The sequence below is a fragment of the Trichechus manatus genome, unplaced genomic scaffold (assembly GCF_000243295.1).
Source record: "Trichechus manatus latirostris isolate Lorelei unplaced genomic scaffold, TriManLat1.0 scaffold00106, whole genome shotgun sequence".
In the NCBI taxonomy this organism is placed as follows: domain Eukaryota; kingdom Metazoa; phylum Chordata; class Mammalia; order Sirenia; family Trichechidae; genus Trichechus; species Trichechus manatus.
In genome coordinates this window covers 112,351-135,130 of record NW_004444042.1, presented here as the reverse complement: position 1 = coordinate 135,130, position 22,780 = coordinate 112,351, and the positions used below count along the sequence as shown (strand labels likewise).

The window sequence follows — 22,780 nt, the reverse complement described above, 5'->3', positions numbered from 1 at the left end:
CATGGTAACTGTGTACTGGAGGACTGAGTGAACTCCTCATTGAGATGTCGCTAGGAACAAAAGACACTACTGCTCTCCAAGGCCAGTGGGAGGTTGGGGTCAACACTGCTGATTTTATGCCCAGGACAAAAATGAGAGGGAGACACGCGACCATACAGGTCATCTTTCTGGGAGAGAACTACACTGGTATTTTTCCTGCTTCCTGGAGGCGTTAGTCAAGGCCAACTATGTCACATGTCAAATCTCACTTCCACAATAGCAACTAGAGGGTAAGACATCAAATGAGTTCATCCCTCAGTAAATTTTCAGCAGCTGCGGGGGCATTGGAAGGAACACGTATCAGGGACGGGGCTGGGACTAGAGTGAGGCACTTGGGGGCAAAATTTAAGGAAGGAGTCTTGGAGGGCTCACTTTGTGGACAGGTAGAGGCCTGAAGCAGTGGTTCTCAAACCCTAGTGTGCATCACCTGGGGATCTTGTTAAAGTGCAGCTCCCTGGGTCCCACCCTCAAAGATTCTGATCAGGCATGGGGTCTAGGGAACTGCATCTATAACCAGCTTGCCTCCTGATTCTGATGCTGGTCTAAACACTCCTGCACTGAGGCAGAGAGCTCCCTGAGACTAGAGGTGTTCACACAGATGGCAGGTGAGCAGATGGCAGGGTGTGTTTGTTTGGAGTTCAGTCAGGCGATGGGAGATGGGACAAAGCTACTTCCAGCCTTGGGAAGAGGATCTGAAAGATGAAACTTTGCAGGTGCCCGTGGTCAAAGCAGTGACTGAATGGCCATGTGGTGTCCATCCTCTGTTGGTCTCAGGGAATTAAAGTCCCAGCCTAGGCCTTGGCCCTTCGCCTCTGCTGTCATCCCTTTCCTGCCCCAGCTAATATGGACCCAGAGTGAGTCAGACCTGGAAAGGGAAACTAAGCTAAATGTTTCCCCAGGCAGAGAATGGCTTAAATTTTCACCTTACCAAACCCAGAAGCTCTCTGCCTGTGTTCCTCTAAAGAGCAGAGACATCATTATTCAGTTCCCCACCTGGCCCTAAACAAGGTCCCCTCTCAGCAAAGAAGTCAGTCAAGTCCCCCAGCTCTTCCAGGGGCTCTTAGCCTCAGCCCCTACTCCTTGGAAAGCTGCCTCTTGGCTTAATACTGAGGTCCACCCTGAGCCTGGTTCCTTCAGTAAAAGCTGATGTAATCTTGAAGCAGAAGGAGCATTCAGCCACTGATTTGCTGACCCTGGGTAAGTCACTTCCCCTCGGGGTGTCTGCTATCCCTTTGTAAAATGAGGCATAGACTTGATCAGAGTTTCTTAAACATCAATGTGGTCAGTAAAAATGGCTGAGTAGGGAACTCCAAAAGTCTATTCCTCTACAAAAGCTGTGACTAAACTGGCAATGTCAGAATCAACTTTATCAGAACTCTGGAAACTAATCAAGTTTACAACAGCCATGCTAGTGCTTACCAGAAAAACCTGAATCTGGGGTAGAGAGCTTTGTGGCATTTTAACTTACCCTGGCCCCAATCCCCCAGCTCAGCAGTGACCTTGAAGAGAACAGCTTGCATTCACAATACAGGTTCCTAGTACTGGACAGAGTAGAAAGGACCTTATTCTCAAAAACTTGTGGTGATGCAGTGGTTAAGAGTTAGGCTGCTAACGAAAAGGTTGGCAGTTTGAATCTACCAGCCGCTCCTTGGAAACCCTATTGGGCAGTTCTACTCTGCCCTGTAGGGTTGCTATGAGTCGGAATTGACTAGATGGCAACGGGTTTGGTTTTTTTTTTTTCTTTTTAATTTTACCTGTTTGGTAGCTCCCTGAAGGACTGGCTCAAAAGGCTTACCTTTATTTCATCTAACTTGGAACTCTCCCAGAGTGGAGATGGTAACCCTGAGAGGAGGCATTTAAAGGCGAATGTATTAGCCCCTGCTGCCTGGAGTAAGCATAACAGTTGGAGCAAACAACTGACAAAAAGCTTGGGAGCAAAGGCTGGGGAATGAGATGGAAAATGAAGCTAAGCAGAGTTGTAAACTACCCATATGAGTGCTGAAAGTGTGCCCCAACACACAAAGCCTGTCTGCAAAGACTGTGAGAACCATTAAGCCAAATGAGCAGTGATTTCACTGGCCACACATGACACACAATACAGACATTACAAAATTCATAAAGTCCCTAAATAAACTACCGTAGTTTTACACAAACAACGCATGCCTTCTACATTTGTTTGTCAACCATGCCCTCACCCCATGAGGTACTTTCATTAGTACACTATGCTAATTTTTTTACAGCAACATGTAGAAAAAAAAAAACTGGTATAGCAGCATAAAATTTTGCATAAAAATATGGTACAACATCTAAAAATTAAACAAGAAGCAACAATAAACCCTGGGAAGGAGGAATAATCTGATTTCTAGAACTGTCACATTGTAATATTCATAATGTTCTGGTTTTCAACAAAAAATTATGAGGCATGCACAGAAATAAAGTATGGCCTGCCTATACACAGGGAAAGAAGAAATTGATAGAAACTCTCTGAGAGAGTCCAGATATTGGACTACTAGATGAAGACTTTAAATCAACCATTTTAAATATGCTCAAAGAGCAAAAGAAAACCAGATACAAAAAACTGAAGGAAACCATGAGAACAATACCTCACTAAATAGAGAATAAAAAGAAATAATAAAAAGGATACAAATAGAAAATCTGGAGTTGAAAAATACAATAACTGAAGTAAAAATTTCACTAGACGGTTTCAACAGCAGATTTAAGCAGGCAGAAGAAAAAACTAGCTAATTTGAAGGCAGTTCAGAGTACCCAGACAGAGGAGCAGGAAAAACAAAAATGAAGAGAAATGAGCAGCCCGACACCTGTGGGATACCATGAAGTCCAGCTTACACATAACGGGAGCCCTAAGAAGAGAGGAGAAATAAATGGGCAGAAAGGATATTTAAAGAAATAATGGCCCCAAAATTCCCAAATATGATGAAAATACAAACCTACACATCCAAGAAGCTCCAGGAACCCCCAGTAGGATAAACTCAGAGATCCACACCAAGACACGAACTGTCAAATGCCAAAGACAAGAAGAGAATCTTGAAAGCAGCAAGAGAGAAGAAACTTGTCGTGTACAAGGGATCCTCAATAAGATTAACAGTTTCTCAGCAGAAACCATAGAGGCCAGAAGGCAGCTTTAAAGTACTGAAAGGGAAAATTGTCAACCAAAAATTCTATATCCAACAAAACAGTCCTTCAAAAATGAAGGAGAACTTAAGACATTTATCTGAAAAGCTTTTCCTTCTAACATCAGGAATAAGACAAGGATGTCCACTCTCTCCACTTGTAATCAACACTGTACCAGAAGTTCTAACCAGGGCAATTAGGCAAGAAAAAGAAATAAAAACCATTTAAATTGGAAAAGAAGTAAAATTATCTCTATTCACAGATGACATGATTTTATATATAGAAAATCCTACAGTATTCACCCACAAAAACTACTAGAGCTAATAAGCCAATTCAGCAAAGTTGCAGGATATGAGATTAACATACACAAATCAGCTGTATATTGGTGTCACTGAAAAAATGTTAAAGTGGCTAATAAGTATATATTTATAACAAAACAATCTGTTGTATTTACATATTAGCAATGAATAAAAATGAAATTTAAAAACAATTCCATTTACAATAGCATAAAAATAATAAAATACTTAATAAATTTAACCAAGGAGGTGCAAGACTTGTACACTGAAAACAATAAACATTGCTGAAAGAAATTAAAGAAGACCTAAATAAGTGGAAAGACGTCCTGTGTTCATGGATCAGAAGACAATATTGTTAAGATGGCAATACTTCCCAAACTGATCTGCAAATTTCATAAAGTCCCTAATAAAATTCTAACTGCCTTTTTTTCAGAAACAGACCAAGCTGATCCTAAAATTCATATAGAATTGCAAAGGACCAATAGTCAAAATAGTCTTGAAAGAGAAGAACAAAGTTAGAAAACACACTTCCCAATCTCAAAACTTACTGCAAAGTACAGTAATAAAGTGTGCTATTGGCATAGGGATAGATATATTCATCAATGGAATAGACCTGAGAGTCAAAACTAAACCCATACATCTATGGTCAATTGATTTTTTACAAGGGTGCCAAGACAATTCGATGGGGGAAAGGATAGTCTTTACAACAAATGGTACTGGTACAACTGCCTATCCATATGCAAACAAATGAAGTTGGAACCCTATCTCACACCATATAAAAGAATTAACTCAAAACAAAAACCTAATGTAAGAGCTAAAACTATAAAACACTTAGAAGAAAACACAGGAGTCAACCTTCATGATCTTGGATTTGACAATGGATTCTTGGGTATGATACCAAAAGCAAAAGCAACAAAAGGAAAAAAAAAGATATATTAGACTTCATCAAAATTTAAAAACTTTGTGAATCCAAGGGCAACATCAGCAAAACGAAAAGCAACCTACAGAATGGGAATATTTGCAAATCATATATATATAATAAGGATCTAGTATTCCCAATATATAAAGAATTCTTACAACTCAAAAAGACAGTCCAATCAAAAAATGAGCAAAGGACTTGAATAGACATTTCTCAAAAGAAGATATACAAATGGCCAACAAACACATGCAAAGATGCTCAACATCATTATTTATTATGGAAATGCAAATCAAAAACACAATGAGTTACCACTTCACACCCACTCGGATGGTTATAATCAAAAGTCAGATCATAACAAGTATTGGAGAGGATGTGGAGAAATTGGAATTCTCATACATTTCTGGTGAGAATATAAAATCATGCAGCTGCTGTGGAAAACAATTTGGCAGTTCCTCAAAAAGCTAAAAAGAATTGCCATAGAAGCCTGCAATCCCACGAGTAGATATATTCCCAAGAGAATTGAAAACATCTATTCACACAAAAGCTTTTACATGAATGTTCATAGCAACATTATTCATAATAGCTAAAAAGTGGAAATAACACAAAACGTCCACCAACCGATAAATGAATAAACAAATGTGGTACATCCATACAATGAAATACTCAGCTATAAAAAGGAATGAATTACTAATACTTGCTACAACATGGGTTGACCTTGAAAGCATTATGCTAAACGAAAGAAGCCAGACACAAACAGCCACAAATTGTGTGATTGCATTGATAGGAAATATCCAGAATAGGCAAGTTCCTATAAACGGAAACGGATTAGTGGTTGCTAGGGATGGTGGGAAGGGGAATGGGGATCTCCCTCCGTTTCCCCAATTGGTAAGAGGTTTTTGTTTGGGGTGATGAAAATGTTCTGGAATTAGATAGTGGTGATGGTTGCATAGCATTGTGAAAATACTGGAAGCAACTGAATTTGTAGTTTAAACTGGTTAAAGTGGTGAATTTTGTTATGTGAATTTGACATCAATTGAAAAAAAAACTTTAATGTGACACTTCTCTTGGAGATTGTGTTACAATGCAGATTCTGATTCAGGTGATACTGCTGTGCTCATCTATGGCCACGTTGTGTAGCAAGACTCTAGAATGCCCTTCCGCTGTCTTTCTGGTCCCTCTCCTCTGTGAACAAACCCTTGCCCTACCCGCTCCTATAAACAAGGAGTGCTGAAGCACAAATGACTGGAGGCTCCCAGGTCTGAGCCGGGAGAGAATGCATACCTCAGGTCATGGGAGTAGATGCGGAAGGGCTTGTGTTATAGGGGTCATTCTTTCAGCAGACACAAAGGGGACCAAAGGAGTTGCCTTTATTTCATGCAGTGCTGGGAAAGGCAGGCAAGAAGGTGGCTTTGCTCACAAAGACGAGCTGTCCAGCAGGTGTAGTGCCACCAGCCACTGGGCTTCCACCTCCTGTGCTCAGGAGGGATCTGAAAAAGAAAAGGGGCGGCCTCAGAGTGAGCCAGCAGGGGGCGATGAAGGGCCCTGGGTGCCCTGCAGCTTCCATCCCTCCCCATCCTGGTCCCTGGGAACTCCTGTGCCAGGGAGCGTGGGGCTCAAGGAGGGAGTAGGGTGGCACACACCCCTCCCCGATCAGTGGGAATGCCAGTCTTCCCTGGGAGTGTTTCGTGGTAGAACAGGAGTGCACACTCAGAAGGGAGCAGAAAGGAGCCCAGGGGGCTTTGAGGAGTGGAAATGGCTAGTGAAAGAGGCAGGTTCTTGGCGTCAGGGTTTTGCTGAAAGCAGAACTCGAATGAAAGGGGCCAGCTCTTCCAGGAGCCCTGACCTGATGCTGCAGGAACCCCGAGGCGGGGAATGGGAAGCAGGGTGCCCTCCCACTCCTGTCCCAAGGGCCCGAGCCTCTCCCTGCTTGTCAAGGAGACACCCATGCAGTGGACCAGTCATCCCTGTCCTGCTTATTCCATTATCTGGCCTCATCTCTGGGGGCTATCATCTCTGCCATCCGAGCCACTCACCGTCTCCTAGGAGGTCGGGGGCTAGGCCGAAGGGCCCCAGGGGCAGGTTCCAGGCCAGCTCCTCCAGCAGACCTAGCAGGCCTTTCACTTCTGCCTCCAGGTGCTCCACCGTCTTCTCCACCGTCTGCTCAGAGCAAGGGGAGGAGGGACAGTCAAGGGCAATGTGCTGCCAAGTTCACCCTGGACCTGGGGGTCAGACTGAACCTTGACTTCCCCTTTTTCAGCCACATCCTAATAAGCACCCAGTGGTACAGCAGGGTACAGCAGGGACTTGAGTTCTCCTTACCCAGGCTCTGCCCCTACCTGCGCCTCAGTTTCCCCAGATGACAACATGTAGGGGCTGGATGAGGGGTCCCCTCTCTAAGGCTGCTCCTGGCTCTGGCACCCACTGGCTTTACTCAGTCACAGGTTTGTAGTGGAGCGGCCCTGGGATACCTTCTTCCTTTTCAGGCCTTCACTACCTGGATCTCACACGCCTTGTCCAGCCCCCTAGTGGTATCTCTCCCAAATGACAGGTTTGGGATTTTGAAATTCCAGTGGACCCTGTTGGTTTTTGATCAATGGAACCTGTTGGCAGTCTGATGAAGCCTATAGACCCCTTCTCAGAATAATGCTTTAAATGCAAAAAAATGAAACATATAGGATTACAGAGGACACCAATTGCATCAAAATATTCAAGTGTTAAAAATTAAAATTCTGATACATGTATTTATTAACTCATTAAATGACATGATCTAACATCAGGTCCAATAACTACTGTAATTTGACATACTGATGAGTAGAAGTGATATTTTGAGATATTTGCAATAACTATAAGGTGGTGAAATTATCTGTGATTTCTATTAATGATAAAGTTGTGGTGTTGTCAATGCTGCTACGGTTTGTTGTCCTATGTTTATAATGAAAGGAAACACTATTTTAGTTAGAGGTCTGTGAAGATAGGAGCCCTGGTGGCACAGTGGTTAAGTGTTCGGCTGCTAACTGAAAAGTTGGCAGTTCGAATCCACCAGCTGCTCCTTGGAAACCTTATGGAGCAGCTCTAATCTGTCCTATAGGGTTGCTATGAGTCAGAATCGACTTGACGGCGATGGGTTTGGTTTTGGGGTTCTGTGAAAATAAAGATGTCATTTTTTCCCCACACAAGTTTATGGACCCCAGGTTAAGAACCATGGCTGTATAACAAAACACGGTGACAGAACTTCTACATTCTTGTCAGTAATTATGTGGCAATCTCTGGCTGGGTTGTAAGCAAGGCTCCAGGAGAGGCCTGTTGGGAGCTGGTCAGCCTAACAGCCCAGTGGGGCAGGGAGATGTTTAACATGGTGGTCACTGGGCAGAATTTCCTGACATTCCAGAGTAAGGCTGGGTCTGAGCTCCATAATGCCACCAGCCCAGCAGGTGGTCCTGAAGCTTCGAGTCCTCCCCAGAGCACCCTTATTACCTCCTCCATGACCTCTAAACGGCCTTGGACAGCCATGTGTCTGTCACACCTGCTGCTCCGGGCTGGGTCTCCTCGGGAGGGGCTGAAGGGTTCAGCAGCTGTGGGAAGACAAGGCTGGTCACCATGGGGCTCTCGGTTTCCCTGTAACTAGAGACTCCAGAAAAACACTGGCTCGAGTGAGGCAGGTCCTGAAAATAGTCCCCCGGAGAAGCAGGAACACTCAGGTGTGAGTCAGCAGGTGAGTGTGTGCCTCCCCTGTCACTCAAGTGTCTCTTTGGCCATGGTCACCTACAGTCACAGGTGGGCCTCCTCAAGGAGGTGATGCCTGAGCTGGCTTAGGAATGATCAGGGTCAGCCAGGTAAGGAAGGGAGGAAAGGAGGTTTCAGCCAGGCAGAACAGCATGTGCAAAGGCAGAGAGGCATGAAATAGCATGGCTCACTGGACAAACCCTCAAGGGAGCTGGAGTGGCTGGAAAGTACAGGGCGGGGTGAGGGATGAGTCTGGAGAGGTGGATCAGGGATACTAAGCTAAGGGGGTTGAACTTCATCCCAGAAGCTTTAGGAAACCAATTACGATGGTTGTTTTGGGGTTTGAGAAGGTCACACAGTCATATATGAATGTTCAAAATGCAGAGAATGGATTGGAGGGATGTGCCTTTGAACACGAGTCCTTGAGGGTACAAAAACAAAAGTTTTCCAGAATTAGTTTCTACCTCCTAACCTTCCTTTGGAGCCCTGGTGGTGCAGTGGTTAAGCGATCAGCTACTAACCAAAAGGTTGGTGGTCAAATCCACCCAGTGACGCCTCAGAAGAACGGCCTAGCAATCTACTTCCAAAAGATCATAGCCACTGAAAACCCTGTGGAGTCACTATGAGTTAGAATCCACAGCAACCAGTTTGGTTTTTTGTTTGGCCTTTGAATACAGGAGGTTACTGCAGTAATCAGGGTAAGCAGTGAGGAGGGCTATACGGAGGCATTAGCAGTAGGAAGCGAGGAAGAAACAGTGGAGATATTTTTGTGGTAGCATTGACATTGGTGACCAGTTAGTAATATCTGACATTTGATGAGTGTTATCATGTACCATGTTTACTTAGCACTCTGTTAATTCATTCCACCTCTGTAATAACCTATTGCTATCCCCAGTTTACATGTAAGGAAATTGATGCACAGAGGGGATTAAATGGTATGTCGAAAGTCACACAGCTAGTAAGTGGTAGATCTAGGATTCAACCTGTTCAGTTCTTGATTCATCATTTTCCTCCCCAACGTTGCTTCCTTCTTTTCATCTAGTAGCACCCCAGTAACCCTCATATCAGAAGTCTTACAGCCTCGTTAACAGCTCAGCCTCTAGAATCAGTGGCTCTAAGATGTCTGTGGACATCAGAATTGACTGGAACCTTGGCAAAAACTGACAGGAAGGAGGGTACTGTCCCAGAAACCAGGAGAAGAGCTTCACAGAGGATGGAGTGTCCAGCACAGCCTAACACAGCAGAGAGATCTAGCAAGATAAAGACTGAAAAATAGGCAACACGGAAGTTACTGCTAAGTTCACTTTTAACAGAGTGTGGAGGCAAAGCAGTTTAGATTGCAGTGGGATGAGAAAGGAAGCTTAACCCATAAAATAACCTGTTGCTGTCGAGTCAACTCTATAGGACAGAGTAGAACTGCTCTATAGGGTTTCCAAGGAGCGGCTGGTGAATTTGAACCACGAACCTTTTGGTTAGCAGCCCAGCTCTTAACCACTGTGCCACCAGGGCTCCAAAGGAAGGGTAGGAGGTGGAAACTAATTCTGGAAAAGTTTTTCACGAAGCTTGCTATGAAGGAAGGGAGATCAGATCACAAGGTCTAGAGAAGTGTGTATTGTTGTTGTTTCTGTTCTTCAGGATTGGAGAAACACAATCATGCTTGTAGCCAGAGGGACAGGAAGGAGGAAGGAGAACCAAAGGAATGCATTTCCCAAAGAGATAGGAGGTCATGGAATCCAGAAATGGCTGTGAGGGGAATGGGCAATGCATGGAAGGAAGAGAGAGGGAATTCACCAAAAATGGCTATAGATAAATTTCTAGAGGGCCAAAAAGTTGAGTGAGTTCCCACCTGGTACCCTCTATTGACTTAGTAAAGTAAAAGGGGAATCATCTGCTGAAAATTCACATAGGTTAGAAGGGAGGAGAGCTAGTTGTTAGATTTCCAGAAATTTTGTGAGTTGTACTGTTAAACACAGGCGTTAAAATGGGAGTCATGGTGAGAGTATTTACACCATGGAAATTGGCAAACGCTTTTTTTTTTTTTTGAGAGTCAGTTTATCAGCACACCACTGTATGGAGTCTTGAGTAAAGCAAGGGCTTCAGAAGGGGATGTGGAGAATGAGGAAGGTTGTACATGAGGACCTTGCAGAACAGCCAGGAACCATGAGGAATTCTGGAAGCACTAGTCCTCCACACCAGTGCTTAGAAGTCCGGGTATAGAGCAGCAAAGGCAGATGGTTTTCTGAAGCTGAACCGGGGAGTCTGAAGGATGAGTATGGTGGAGGGTAAATAATCATGGACTGAGGATTTCTCCAGCGACAGTTTAATGGATGAGCTCTGGAGTCTAGTGCGGATAAGAAAGAAAGGAGGCCAATAAGAGGGCCAATGAATTGGAAAAAATAGAGGGGATGAAGGGACTGGAGGTCTTGATGAGGTAATGGAAGTAACAGAAGGAACAAGCTGTAAGGGATACCGCAATTTAACTTTTAGAGGTGGAGCAGCTTCAGATAACAACAGTATCAAGGTTGTGGCCATGGGTATGGGCATCTGAAGAAGAGTGGGGTAAGATCTCTCCAAAGGCAAAACTCTTTTAACTGTAAGCCCTTCGTGTTGGATAGTTTGACCAAGAGGACAATTAAAGGTTGTCTAGAAAGTTGGCAGGTCTTAAGGTGAGAAGGAGATGGTGAGGTATTTTACTGGTGATGAACATGTAACTCTGAGAAGTTGAGTGACTTGCCCAAGGTCACATAGTTAGCCAAATGACTGAGCTCAAGCATCCTGACCCCACTTCAGTAATCTGGTCTCCTGGAGCTCTACCTCAAAGCCCACCTGCCCTAAGAGTCTCTCATTCCAACTCCATCTGGATCCAGACTCTTCCACTCAAGGGTGTGAATCAAGACCAGGCACACAACTTCCTTCCACTCTGAGCATCTTTAAGGGGGTTCTTTGTGGAGAACAATTTGTTTTTGTTTTTTTAATTCTCCTTTTCATTATTTCCCTGAATTGAACTTAGAAAAGCCTCTTCAAAAGACAATTGTTTTATTGTTGACTTGGGAGGGAGGTGATATAATGGAACTTAGGTTATTTTTTTTTTTTGAAGACTGTCTTTTAGAAATACATAATGAAATATTTATAGATGAAATGCTATGATATCCTGAATTTACTTCAAAATAATCCAGGCTGGGGGATGAGGAAGACGTGGGTAGGGGTATAGAACAAATAAGATTGGCCGAAGTTGATCATTGCACTTGAGTAATGGGGACACAGAGTTCATTCTACTATTCTCTCTATTTTTTTATATATTGTTTGAAATTTTCCATAATAAAAAGACAGTTGTCTGATGGAGATGCCAACAAAAAGCAGAAGCCATTGCAGGCTGCACACATCGATGTAAAAACATTCAGAACATGGGAGGCGGTGGTCAGAGGAACCATGCCTGGAGGCTGAGCTCCGTCTTGAAAGGCCTTTAACAGGCAGGAGCGGGCCAAGCTGGGGCCTTGGTGAAGGGACTCCAAATCCTGACTCATTCGTATCAGCTGAAAGACCTGGAGTGCTCAGCCTGGAAAGGAAAGACTTTGAGGGGGCAGGACGAGCTGTTCTCACTCACAGGGAGGGTTGTCCCGGGAAGAGGGCATCTGTCCTGGTGTGTGCATGTGTGTGCGTGTGTATGTGTGTGTGTGTGTGTGTTCACACAAGCTCCACACAGGTGCCTTTGGCCAAGTCTTTCCCTGGAGGCTCTCTGCCCTCTCCCAGTTCCTAAACTACTCTCCTCTCCACTCCCTTCCCCAGGTTAGGCCAAAAGGAAACAATGGGGCCCTGCCAGCCAAGTGGGGATCTGCTAGCTTTGTGAGTCACGGACAACATAAAGCTGCTCCCCTCCATTGGCCTGAAACACCCTGTTCTCTATATGTCTGCAGTGAGGGCTAACTTGGCCCCAGAACCTCTCCAGGGAAAAGACTGGGCTGGGCTTGCTCTCCACACCAACACAGCACTAATCCTTCACATCTGGGCAGAACTGCACTCTGTGCACAGCAATGCAACTGACCATGAGCTCATCCAGGCCTCCCAACAAACTTAGGGCCAGGGCCCTAACAACTACCCTGCATTTCCTCCTCCATCTCCCGTGTGGTTTACCATGGCACTGACTTCAGCACATTATGGTGGAAAACACACTGGTGACCCCAGTCCTAAACCTGGCTCAGCCACTAATTGCTGCGTGACTATGGGAAATCTAAGTGTTGAAAAGCAAAGATGTCACTTTGAGGACTAAGGTGTGCCTGACTCAAGCCATGATATTTTCAATCACCTCAAATGCATTAGAAAGTGGGACAATGAATAAGGAAGACAGAAGAAGAATTGATGCCTTTGAATTATGGTGTTGGCAAAGAATGTTGAATATACCACAGACTGCCAGAAGAACAAACAAGTTTGCTCTTGGAAGAAATACAGCTAGAGTGCTCACTGGAAGCAAGAATGGGGAGACCTTGTCTCGTGTACATTGGACATGTTATCGGAAGGGCTAATCCCTGGAGAAGGACATCATGCTTGGTAAAGTAGAGGGTCGGTGAAAAAGAGGAAGACCCTTAATGAGATGGATTGACACGGTGGCTGCAACAATGAGCCCAAATATAGCAACGATTGTGAGGATGGCGCAGGACCAGGCAGTGTTTTGTTCTGTTGTGCATAGGGTTGCCATGAGTCGGAACCTACTCAACGGCACCTAACAACAACAACAACATGGGAAATCTCCTCCCCAAGCCTTTGCTGTCCTCTCTGGGAAATGGGTAGGGTCGGCTGGAGGCCCTGCTTCCAGATGCCTGAAGGCTTTGACTCTTAGCTACAAGGACAGAACCAGGGTAAGGAAGAGTTTGCTTCTTTGACCACCAGCTCCAACAAGGCATGAGCTGGGCGCCTTCCATTTCACCCATACACACAGCAGCCCTACTGCACAATGTCTCTTGGAGCCTTGGTTTCTTGGTCAGTAGAAAGGGACAACAATAATGCCTGCTTCACGGGGCTGCTGGGGAGCTCAAACAAGAGACCACATGTGGAAGGCTGAAGGTGGTTATGACGGACCTCAAACGGCGAAGCCTGTGGTTCCCCAGTGTTTCCTTCATTCTTTCCCTCCACCCTCCCAGCTCTGCCAGTTGGGAATGGACCTTTGATGCTGGGTTGTTTTCTCTGGCCTGGCTCCTGCTCAGGGCCTGGTGTGCACGCTGGACGGGGGCTATGGGTGGAGCATCCATGGGCTGGTGAGAGCGGGCTACTGGGTGGAGGCCGGAGGTCGGGCACACGCTGGCCCAGCTTCTCTGGTTAAAGAGACATGAACATTGGGTCGCAGTCCTCAGAGGTAGGAAGGGGGGTGGATTATCCAATAGGCAAGGTAAGCACAGGCTTACTTGTACTTACTAATCTGTAGTGCACAATTTCACATGGGTTTTACCACATCAAAACCCGTGTGAAACTGTACACTACTGATTAGTAAGTAAGCACAAGTAAGCCTGTGCTTACCTCGATGACTGGGTAATCCGTCCTTGTCAGGGACTGTAAATTTGAAAAGAGGCTTTGTTTCTGTAGGAAGGTGCTGTGGGGTTAGGATAGAGACAGATGCAAGCCATGCCTAGAAGGAAAATATTCAATGTGGTGAAAAAATGTGAAATTGTTCACGACAGGTGATCTGGTAAGCAAGGTAAGCAAGGTAATCCACCCCTGGGTAGGAAGTGCTGGCCCCCCACCATTTGTGAGCATAGGAGACCTCTTGTATCTGCAACCCAAACGCTAAGAAAGTGCTCACAACTCAAATGACATCTGCCACACTGGGTGGTGAGAAATCTTTTCTCAGGGGTGACCTTGAAAGATCTGCAGTGCTTTATGGATCATCATAGACATAGTCTGCTGTGACCACAGTCAATATAATATAATATCTGACCACAGTCAATATTTGTGTAAAACTTTTGTGGTTTTGGATTAAAAAAAAAAAAGAACAGCAGAGTACTATTTTCAAACAATTATATGCGAAACTCCAAGCTGCTGTGGCTGAAACAGGAAAGGGTTCCTTGAGCCCCCTGAGAGAGCTCAGATTCTGAGAACATTTTTGTTTTGTTTTGTTTGGGGAGGGACGTGTCTGTTTCCCTTGATCTCAATCATTTTCCAGGTCTGGTCTGGATTTGAGCCTTGCTGATCACCCTGAGAGTTTACCTATGTTGCTCCAATAAATTCAGTTAGTATTTTACTTAGGATACAAGCTAAGCTGCTGTAACAAAGAAACCAAAAAAAAAAAAAAAAAGAGTTTCTATCAAGTTGATTCAGATTCTGGCGACCCCATGTGTTGCAGAGTGGAACTGCTCCATAGGGTTTTCTTGGCTGTGATCTTTTAGGAAGCAGATCTTAAAGACTTCCTTCCATGGGGCTGCTGGGTGGGTTTGAACTGCCAACCTTTAGGTTAGCAGTCGAGCACAAATTGTTTGCGCCACCCAGGGATCTTACTGTAACAAAGACCCCCCCTAAATTACATACATGTTTATTTCTCTCTCATTTCTCAGTATCATGTATCAGGTAGACTGGCTGGTGGTCAGGGCTGGAAGGCAGCTCTACTCCCTGAGGCCATAAAGGAACCCAGATTCCTTCTACCTTGGAACATGGTGTTTTTTTTTTTTTAATCCACTGGGCTATAATGTACTAGAATACTCCAAAACCCCGAGAATGCTGAGAAGGTCTAAAAAGCCATCCAGGATAAACTTCTCTCTATGTGCCATGAAAAGAATACAAGGTTGGGAGTCAGAGATGACTTGGCAACAGTGTGACTTTGTGCAAGTTAAGGGCTTTCCCATATCTCGGCCTCAGCTGCCTCCTCTGTGAAATGAGGGGCTGGATGGATATGGAGCAAAGACAAGCTGTACACGTGACACCAATGCAGCTGCCTCGAGGCCCCACAGAGCCCAAATGTGTGTCTTGGGTCAAACTTTCCTTGAGTGGTTCACTCCCTACTATATCTATTTTTGTAAGAAGAAAAAAAAAAGCCATGATCCCTACCACAGCCCTTCAGCATCTTCCTCTTTACCAGAAACAAAAAGCAAGATCCCAATGAAAGACAGAAGCCCATGGGGAGTAGTAAGAATGTGAGAGCTCCCCCAGTGGGGCCCCAGGCATAGGTAAGGGTGGTTACTGATCCACAGGATCAGGCCTGCAAATCCTTCTAGTAGCAAAATAACAAAGGAACTCAGCTAAGGCCTTACCTTGACTAAGGGACCTATTTAAAAAAAAAAAAAAAGATTATCAAACACAACTACAAATGCATGAACAAAAGACAAATTAGATAACCAGGACTGCCCAAAAATTAAATACTTATGCTCATCAAAAGACTTTATCAAAAGAATAAAAAGACAACCTACAGACTGGGAAAAAATCTTTGGGAAGGACATATCTGATAAGGGTCTAATCTCTAAAATATAGAGAAAACGTCAACAACTCAACAACAAAAAGACAAACAATACAATTAAACAATGGGCAAAGGACATGAACCAACACTTCACCAAAGAGGACATTTAAGCAGCCAACAAACACATGAGAAGATGCTCGTGATCATTAGCCATGAGAGAGATGCAAATAAACCCTTACCTTAAAAAAAAGTCTCTACAAGTAACACAAAAGTTTACTTTCCGTAATATATAAAGAGGGTTTATGGATCAATATGAAAAATCTCAAACACTACAATTGAAAAAGTCTAGGATAATTTACAAGAATTAGTAGAAATTACCAACATGAATTTGAAGAAAGTCTAACTCAGAAATCAAAGAAAGGAAATTAAAATAAAAAAGACCACCTATGAAGTATTCTTGCCCCCAAAATAAAATCTAACTGGCATCAGATAGGGGTCTGGTGGCGAAGTGGTTACGAGCTACGGCATGCTATGGCTGCTAACCAAAAGGTTGGTGGTTCAAATCCACCAGCAACTCCTTGGAAACCCTATGGGGTAGTTCTACTCTGTCCGATAGGGTCACTATGAGTCCAAATCAACTCGATGGCAGTGGGTTTTGGTTTGGGCATCAGATATAGCTTATAGCTCTAACTACCAGGGAAATACTTAAATGAAACCAGGGGGTTGCAATCAGTAAAATTTAAATGTAGAAAACTTTACAGGACAAACAACCCCGTTTCTTCAACGAAGAAATTATAAGGGAAGGAAGAAAAACAGAAGTGAGAATTATGTATTAAAAGAGACTTAACAGATATATCAACCAAACACAATTATGTACCTTAGTTGGATTGAACAAACCAAATGTAAAGACATATGACACAATCAGGGACATCTGAACACTGATTGGATTTTGATGATAATATAAAATTGTCCATTTTGGGGGTAGGATAATGGTATTGCAGTTAAGTTTATTAAAAGAGTACTTATCTTTTAGAAATACATATGGGAATATTTATAGATGAAAATATATTATGCCTGGTATTTCCTCTAAAATAATCTAGGAAGGGAGGAGAAGGTGTGGCTTAGAGATGAAAGGAGACTGGCTGTGAGCTGATACTTGTTGAAGCAGGGTGGTCAGAACATGGGGGTTCATTATGCTATTCCCTCTTTTTTTATCCAAAAGTTTTCATCATAAAAAGTTAAAAAATAGAGTATTGTCTGAAGTCTGAAAGGTTATACACAAAAATGTGTGAAATCAATGTGTTATTATGTTCACACATTTATACTTTCTTATTTTTCTTAAGGAGCTGTGGTGACATAAACAGTTAAGGGCTCAGCTGCTAACCAAAAGTTTGGCAGTTCCAACCCACCCAGCTGCTCTGCAGGAGAAAGACCTGGCAATGTGCTCTTTCAGTCTGTTGTGTCAAAAGATGCCACAAAAAGCCAGTCACTTGTGGGCCAGATGCGAGCTCCTCCCTCCGGAGAAGGCGCTGCTTTGTCCCCTCAGCCCCTGCATGTGGGGTGAACTGGGAGAGGTTGGGGGGAGGGAGGTAAAAGAAAGGACATGCACTGTGGGCCAGGCTCCATGCTGGGCACAGTCCCTACCACTCCTCACGCAACCTTGTGAAGAAGCGATTGTTGTTCCTCCTTAACAGGTGGAGAAACTGAGGCTCAAGGAAATCAGTGGAGTTGTTCAAGGGGACAAGGGAAGGAGTCAATGTGTGCTGACTCCTGTTCTGTCCTGGGTGTTTCCCTTCTCACCCAATCCCCACAGCCAAGCCTGTGGGTGAGTACCCTTCTCCTCAATTTACAGAGAAAACAGCCTCAGAGAGGTGAAGCTACTTACCTGAGGTTACTCTGAACACCAGGCCCCTCCCCTGGGTCAGGGTGGCCTTGACCCTTTCCCTCAATGCCGACTCCCTCAGGTCACTGTGCCCTCAAGTGACCTGAGGGCTTCCATCTTAGTTCAGGGCACTGACTGGGTGACTCAACGTCCCCTGGCTCCAGGCTGATGGGGGAACAGCCTGGAAGAGGCAAGGGCCAACAAAAGGGCAGGAGCTGGGTGCTTGGTGAGGGCTCTGCCTTGCCACCACTTGAGACATGAGCCTTCTTCTCATCTGGACACCTGGCCTGAGCCAAAGCTGCTCTCTGGCTGAGGGGACTGCACGCGACAGTGGATGAATGGGAACGTGGCTTGTAAACTGTGGAGTGCTGTACAGTGTGCAGGGTCTTGGAGTGGTGCAGCGAACATCTGTGTCCACTCCCAAGGGATTGAGTTGCAGCCCCGCACCTTACCAGCCCCAGTAAACCACTTAATATGACTCGCCCCCTAGGGGTTTCACTTGTGATTCAGCAGCACTAAAGTCGGAGGGGGCATGCGAAGGGTGAAGGGGACAGTGCAAAGTAAGGAATATCGTAGCCATTGGTGTAGCTAGAGGGCAGCTCCTTCTTGTACCCCTACCCTCACCCAGGGCAGCCTAGGCCCTCAGTAAAGCTCTCTGGAGGCCTGGAGGCTGTCTTCCTCACTCAGACTTCAGAAACCATGCAGTCCACCTCGAAGGTGAAGCAGTGACCTTTCTCCTGGGGCAACCTGCCTGGTCCCTGATAGCTGGGTCACCTGCCTGAGCACAGCTACCTAGCATGCCCTATCACACCAGGCCTTGGTGCCTCTGCTGGGCGTGGTCTGGAGGGAGGGGGGCCCACCCTCACCCCACGCTACCCTCACCCCACCCTCAACCTGCACGCGTGGCCTCCTACTTCCCACCATCTCTCCCTCGCCGTCTCCTCTCCTTGCCAGCTCTGGGCCTGGCATCCAGTTAGTTTCCCCACTCTCTCTATCCCTTTCTGTCTCTCTCAAATCTATATTTTTGTGTCCATGTCATCCTCTCTCTCTCTCTCCCTTTTTTCTCTTGCCCTTTAGTTCCTATTTTTCTTCTTTTCTGGCTCCTTTGTCTCTCAAACGCCTTTTTCTTTCCAACCAGTCCATCTGTTTATCTCCATAGTCCCTTTCTGTCTTAGCCTCTCCTTTTGTCTCTTCATTCTTCCCTCTCTCTTTTCTCTCTCTGTCTCCATTCCTCTGTTTTTGTCTCTCTGTGTCTGTTCCTGTCTTTATCTCTGTCCCTCTCCCGGTCTCTCTCTCTGTCTGTCTCCGTATATCTCTCTGCCTCTTTCCCTCTCCATCTCTCTCTCCGTCTCCATCTCGCTCTGTTGCCAGTTCTCACTCCTTCTCTCCCTCCCTCCATCTCTCTATCTTGCTCATCCCCGCCTCTCCCTTCGCAGGTCGCCGGCCCGGGCCCCACTCACCCGCGAAGGCGCCCGCGGCGCGGAGCAGGGCAATCCAGGCCAGCGCGCAGAGCAGGGGCCGCATGGTGCAGGTTGGCCGAGCGCGGCGCCGCGTCTGCCCGCGGCCGCCTCCCAGGGATCCCGCCGGCAGGCCCGGGAGGAAATGCGCGCGCGGTTCAAGCCAAAATTCCTGGGCGGCTCCGGGCTTTCTGGCTCCAGCGAATCCGCCCCCTCCAGAGGCCCAGGCACACCCCGCGCGCAGCGCGGAACCTAGACACCCCTCGAGCAGAGAGGCCAATGTGCCCGCCTAGGAAAAGGGCCGCCCCCTGAATCTCCCGCGCCTCCCAGGGGCCCCGCACGGAAGCAAGGGTGAGGGGATGAGCTCGAGCCGACAGCTCCTGGGGCCTAGGTATTGGTTATGAACCCATTTCACAGACAGATAGACTGAAGCTTAGAATGAAGTGCCTGTGTCAGTGTCACCCGCAGGTGTGGCACAGCACGGATTTGAACCCCTGACTGCTAGGAGTGGGGAAGGTTTTCTCTGCCCACCCACTAACGTCTAATTCACTCTAATTACGTCAGACAGTGTCTGGTCCTGAGAGGGAGACCAGACGTGATGTCTGCTCCATAAAAACTCACTGTTCTGGTAAAGGGTAACAGATTAAAGGGCTATTCTGGTAAAGGGCTAAAAGATTTTTTTTTTTTTTTTAAAAAAAAGGTAAAATTATGATCCATACAGATATAAAATGAGTATACGCTAGCTAAAGACTTTACTTAACTCATTTGTGAGGGAACCGGTAAGCTGTTAAAACCAGTCCAAAAAAACCAAAAACCAAACCTGTTGCCGTCGAGTGAATTCCAGCTCATAGCAACCCTATAAGGCAGCGTAGAACTGCTCCATAGGGTTTCCAAGGAGCACCTGGTGGATTCGAACTGACAACCTTTTGTTTATCAGCCCAACCTTTAACTACTAGGACACCAGGGTTTCCCAAGGAGACTCTAAAGAGCAGACACATTTCTAGATCGGCAATATTGACATGAATGTGCAAATGGAGCCAAAACTGGCCTCTTCCAGCGGATGGGAGGGAAGTCCATGGAACCTCTAAGGGGTAGAATTCATATGGCCACAGACAAGGATTATTTTGCTTTGCATAGAGAGTCTCTGGGTGGTACAATTGATTAACATGCTCAGCTGCTAACTGAAAGGCTGGAGGTTTGACTCCACCCAGAGGTGTCTTGGAAAAAAGACCTGGTGATCTACTTCTGAAAACTAGCCACTGAAAACTCTATGGAGCACAGTTCTACTCTGACATACCTGAGTCAGAATTGACAAGACGGCAATTGGTTTTGTTTAGAGTAGCTTAAAAGCAAGGAAAGGCACAGAGCCCCCATAGAAACAGAATTGTAACTGGACTGTTCCAGGTCCGCTCTGTGCGGCCATAGAGACATGAAATGGGTGAAAGTGAAAAGAGAAGCTTTATTTGGTTGGCCAAGCAAACGAGGTCACTGGAACTTGTGTCGTCAAGATGGCTCCCAGAACAATAGCCCAAGGGGTTTATATGGGTGAAGTAAATCGGGTCTGTGGTCTTCAGGAACACCTTGAGGTGGGGGTAGCTTGCTGATTGGTCTGGCCCGAAAAGGTGTTCCCAGGGCAGTCCAGCCTTTCTGTGATTGCTCAGTCTAAAAAGGCAGGGGGCAGGGGGAGGAGGTGTCTCTCAAATCGGATCTTTGCCTCAGACCCCTTGCTTCTGAAAGCCTTCCCCCAATCTTGGGCCACTAAAGTTTGGTTCCGTCAGATGGGAGAAGAGTTCCAGGGTCACCCAGAGAACGAGATCGAGGTGGATGGTTCTGCACATGTCAGGCAGGCCAGATCTAGTTCTTGCCAGTTGCAGCTGGTCCTGTGACCCTAGTCTCTTATTTTCCTCAACTTGGCCAGAAACAGGAAGCATAGCTGGATAAGGAGATAGCTTAAAGACAGGGAGTTAGTTCCTACATCACAGAAGATAGCAGGCACAGCCCTTTGCCTATTCAAGATGGTGGGCAGGCTGCCGGTCTCAGAATGTTTAGCAAATGCTAAAGCCTGTACTCTATAGCTTTAGATTGACTTTGAGGGAGAAAACAGAAAGCATTCACACATTCACATCTTGTCTCTGCCCTCAGGAGTTCATGGTCTAGTAAGGGCCAGAACAGTAAGAAACAGCGGCTAAGCTTTGATTGACTCCCACATACTCCACTTTTGGTGATCTTCACTGCAACCCTGTGAGAGGCACATCAGTGTATCCGTTCTGCCGATCAAGAGATCGAGGTTCAGAGAGGTTAAGAACATTTCCTGCAGTCACATAGCTGGTATAAAGTGGAGCCAGGATTTGAATCCAGTTCTGCTGCCTCTGCAGCCCGCCCTTAGATAATAATTGTCCCCGAACTCCTCAGAGCTCAGTTGTCTTTCTCCATTCTAAGCAAGCCCAGAGTTAAGAGTTGGGTGGGTTTTTCAGGGAGCTTCAGATTCTGCCTCTGCCAGTTTAGAACACAATAATCCAACCCTCACCCTCAGGCTACACCCACTAAACAAGTTCCGGGGGGTGGGGTTGGGGGGAGATTAGATTTTAGTGAACACCAAAACGAAAAGCTGCAGCCCTAACATCGGCTGCAGAGACTGAGTGCCTCGCCTGGCTGCAAATGGAGCTCCTTCATCACCAAGCCTGGGAGAACCTCTTTATCCGTCAAGCGTCCCCACTGCAGATCATAGCTGCCTTTCTGCCTCCTGTGTTCCCAGCTGTGGCTGTGCAATTATCCACTCCTGGCCCCATCCTAGCCAGTACTTCTCCAGAGCAAGATAGTAGCCTCAGGCACAGAGATTCCAGTTTTGAGTCAGTGGATCTGAGACAAAGCTTGGGGCCTTTTTTTTTTTTTTAATCTAAATTTTTTAAATGCCTTCATGGGAATTAGAATGCATAGTGGAGATGGCTCAGAAGGATTTATTTCTGAGATGCCAAGAATTTCTCTCACATTTCTCCATAGTGTAGCCAGGTGGCAAGTTGTCAAAGAACAGCCATACCCGCTGGGATTCTTGTGTCTCAGAACGAGTGGGCTACCTAATTTTTTGAACTTAAGATTTTTTTTTTTTAAGTATACAGTACTTTCTTATTATGGAAGAGTCACAAAGTTATAAAGTAAACAGAGTAAAACATGAAACTCCTCCCTGCCACTAACTCCCCTGCCCCAAAACTCTAGTCCAGCCCCCTCAGCAGTCCAGCCCCCTCAGCTTGGAAGAGTCTTCTGGTTCTTTGTCTATCTAGTCCTCGTTTATCTGATAGAGAGATAGATGATATAATATAGCTATTTCTATAAAAGAGAAAAAAAATATAGATAATTATATGTATCTATTTATCTAATATACCTAGAGACACATGTATACCCACATATGGGATCAAATAATAGATACTGTTTGGGATTTGCTTTCACATTTATGTTCATCTCAGTCATAACATCTAATTTTGAAGATCATTCTATGTTAGTACACATAAATCCACTTCACTCCTTTTAAGGGATGCAAAATATTCCATGAATGTTACACCATCGTTTATCTAGACAATCCCCTACTGATGGACATGTAGGTTGCTTCCTCTTCCCCCTAATATAAAGTGTGAAATAAACATCCTTTTGCATATATCTTTATGTACACATTACATATTCATGCAGTTCTGAAAGTCTAGATTCCTGCAAGTGGAACCATTGAGTCACAGGGTCTTTTATATTTTGCTGGACAAGCCAAAAAAACTCCCCCAAACTCTCACTAACCCCATAGGATGGGCAAGGCAGTGCAACTCTAGGAGGCACCCAGTTATATGGCAGTCTATGTTGGCGTTGTGCTCCAGAGGGTGCGATTTACGTAAACTTCTTTGGGAACGGAGGGACCTGAATTTGCAGAACAAGCTACCAGGTACATTCTCCAACACTGGGTATTGATCTTTTAAG

The 22,780-nt window shown here is 45.4% G+C and overlaps 1 protein-coding gene across 1 annotated transcript; it reads right to left on the bottom strand.

Moving 5' to 3' along the window:
- Positions 1-5,779: 5,779 nt before the first annotated feature.
- Positions 5,780-18,966, bottom strand: PLAC9 (placenta associated 9). Its single transcript, XM_023737725.1, has 3 exons — positions 18,827-18,966; positions 7,861-7,958; positions 5,780-6,543 (listed from the first exon to the last, which is right to left on the bottom strand). The coding sequence occupies exons 1-3, from the start codon at positions 18,888-18,890 to the stop codon at positions 6,394-6,396; spliced, it is 312 nt and encodes a 103-aa protein (XP_023593493.1). The 5' UTR covers positions 18,891-18,966; the 3' UTR covers positions 5,780-6,393.
- Between the last annotated feature and the right edge of the window lie 3,814 nt (positions 18,967-22,780).

What these genes read in the sequence shown, in the direction of transcription:
- PLAC9 (XM_023737725.1), bottom strand. Translation starts at nt 18,890, where the DNA reads ATGCGGCCCCTGCTCTGCGCGCTGGCCTGGATTGCCCTGCTCCGCGCC. An exon ending in CGCCGCGGGCGCCTTCGCGG is followed by an intron (nt 7,959 to 18,826) that starts GTGAGTGGGGCC and finishes GTCTTCCCACAG; the next exon opens with CTGCTGAACCCTTCAGCCCC. An exon ending in GTTTAGAGGTCATGGAGGAG is followed by an intron (nt 6,544 to 7,860) that starts GTAATAAGGGTG and finishes TGCTCTGAGCAG; the next exon opens with ACGGTGGAGAAGACGGTGGA.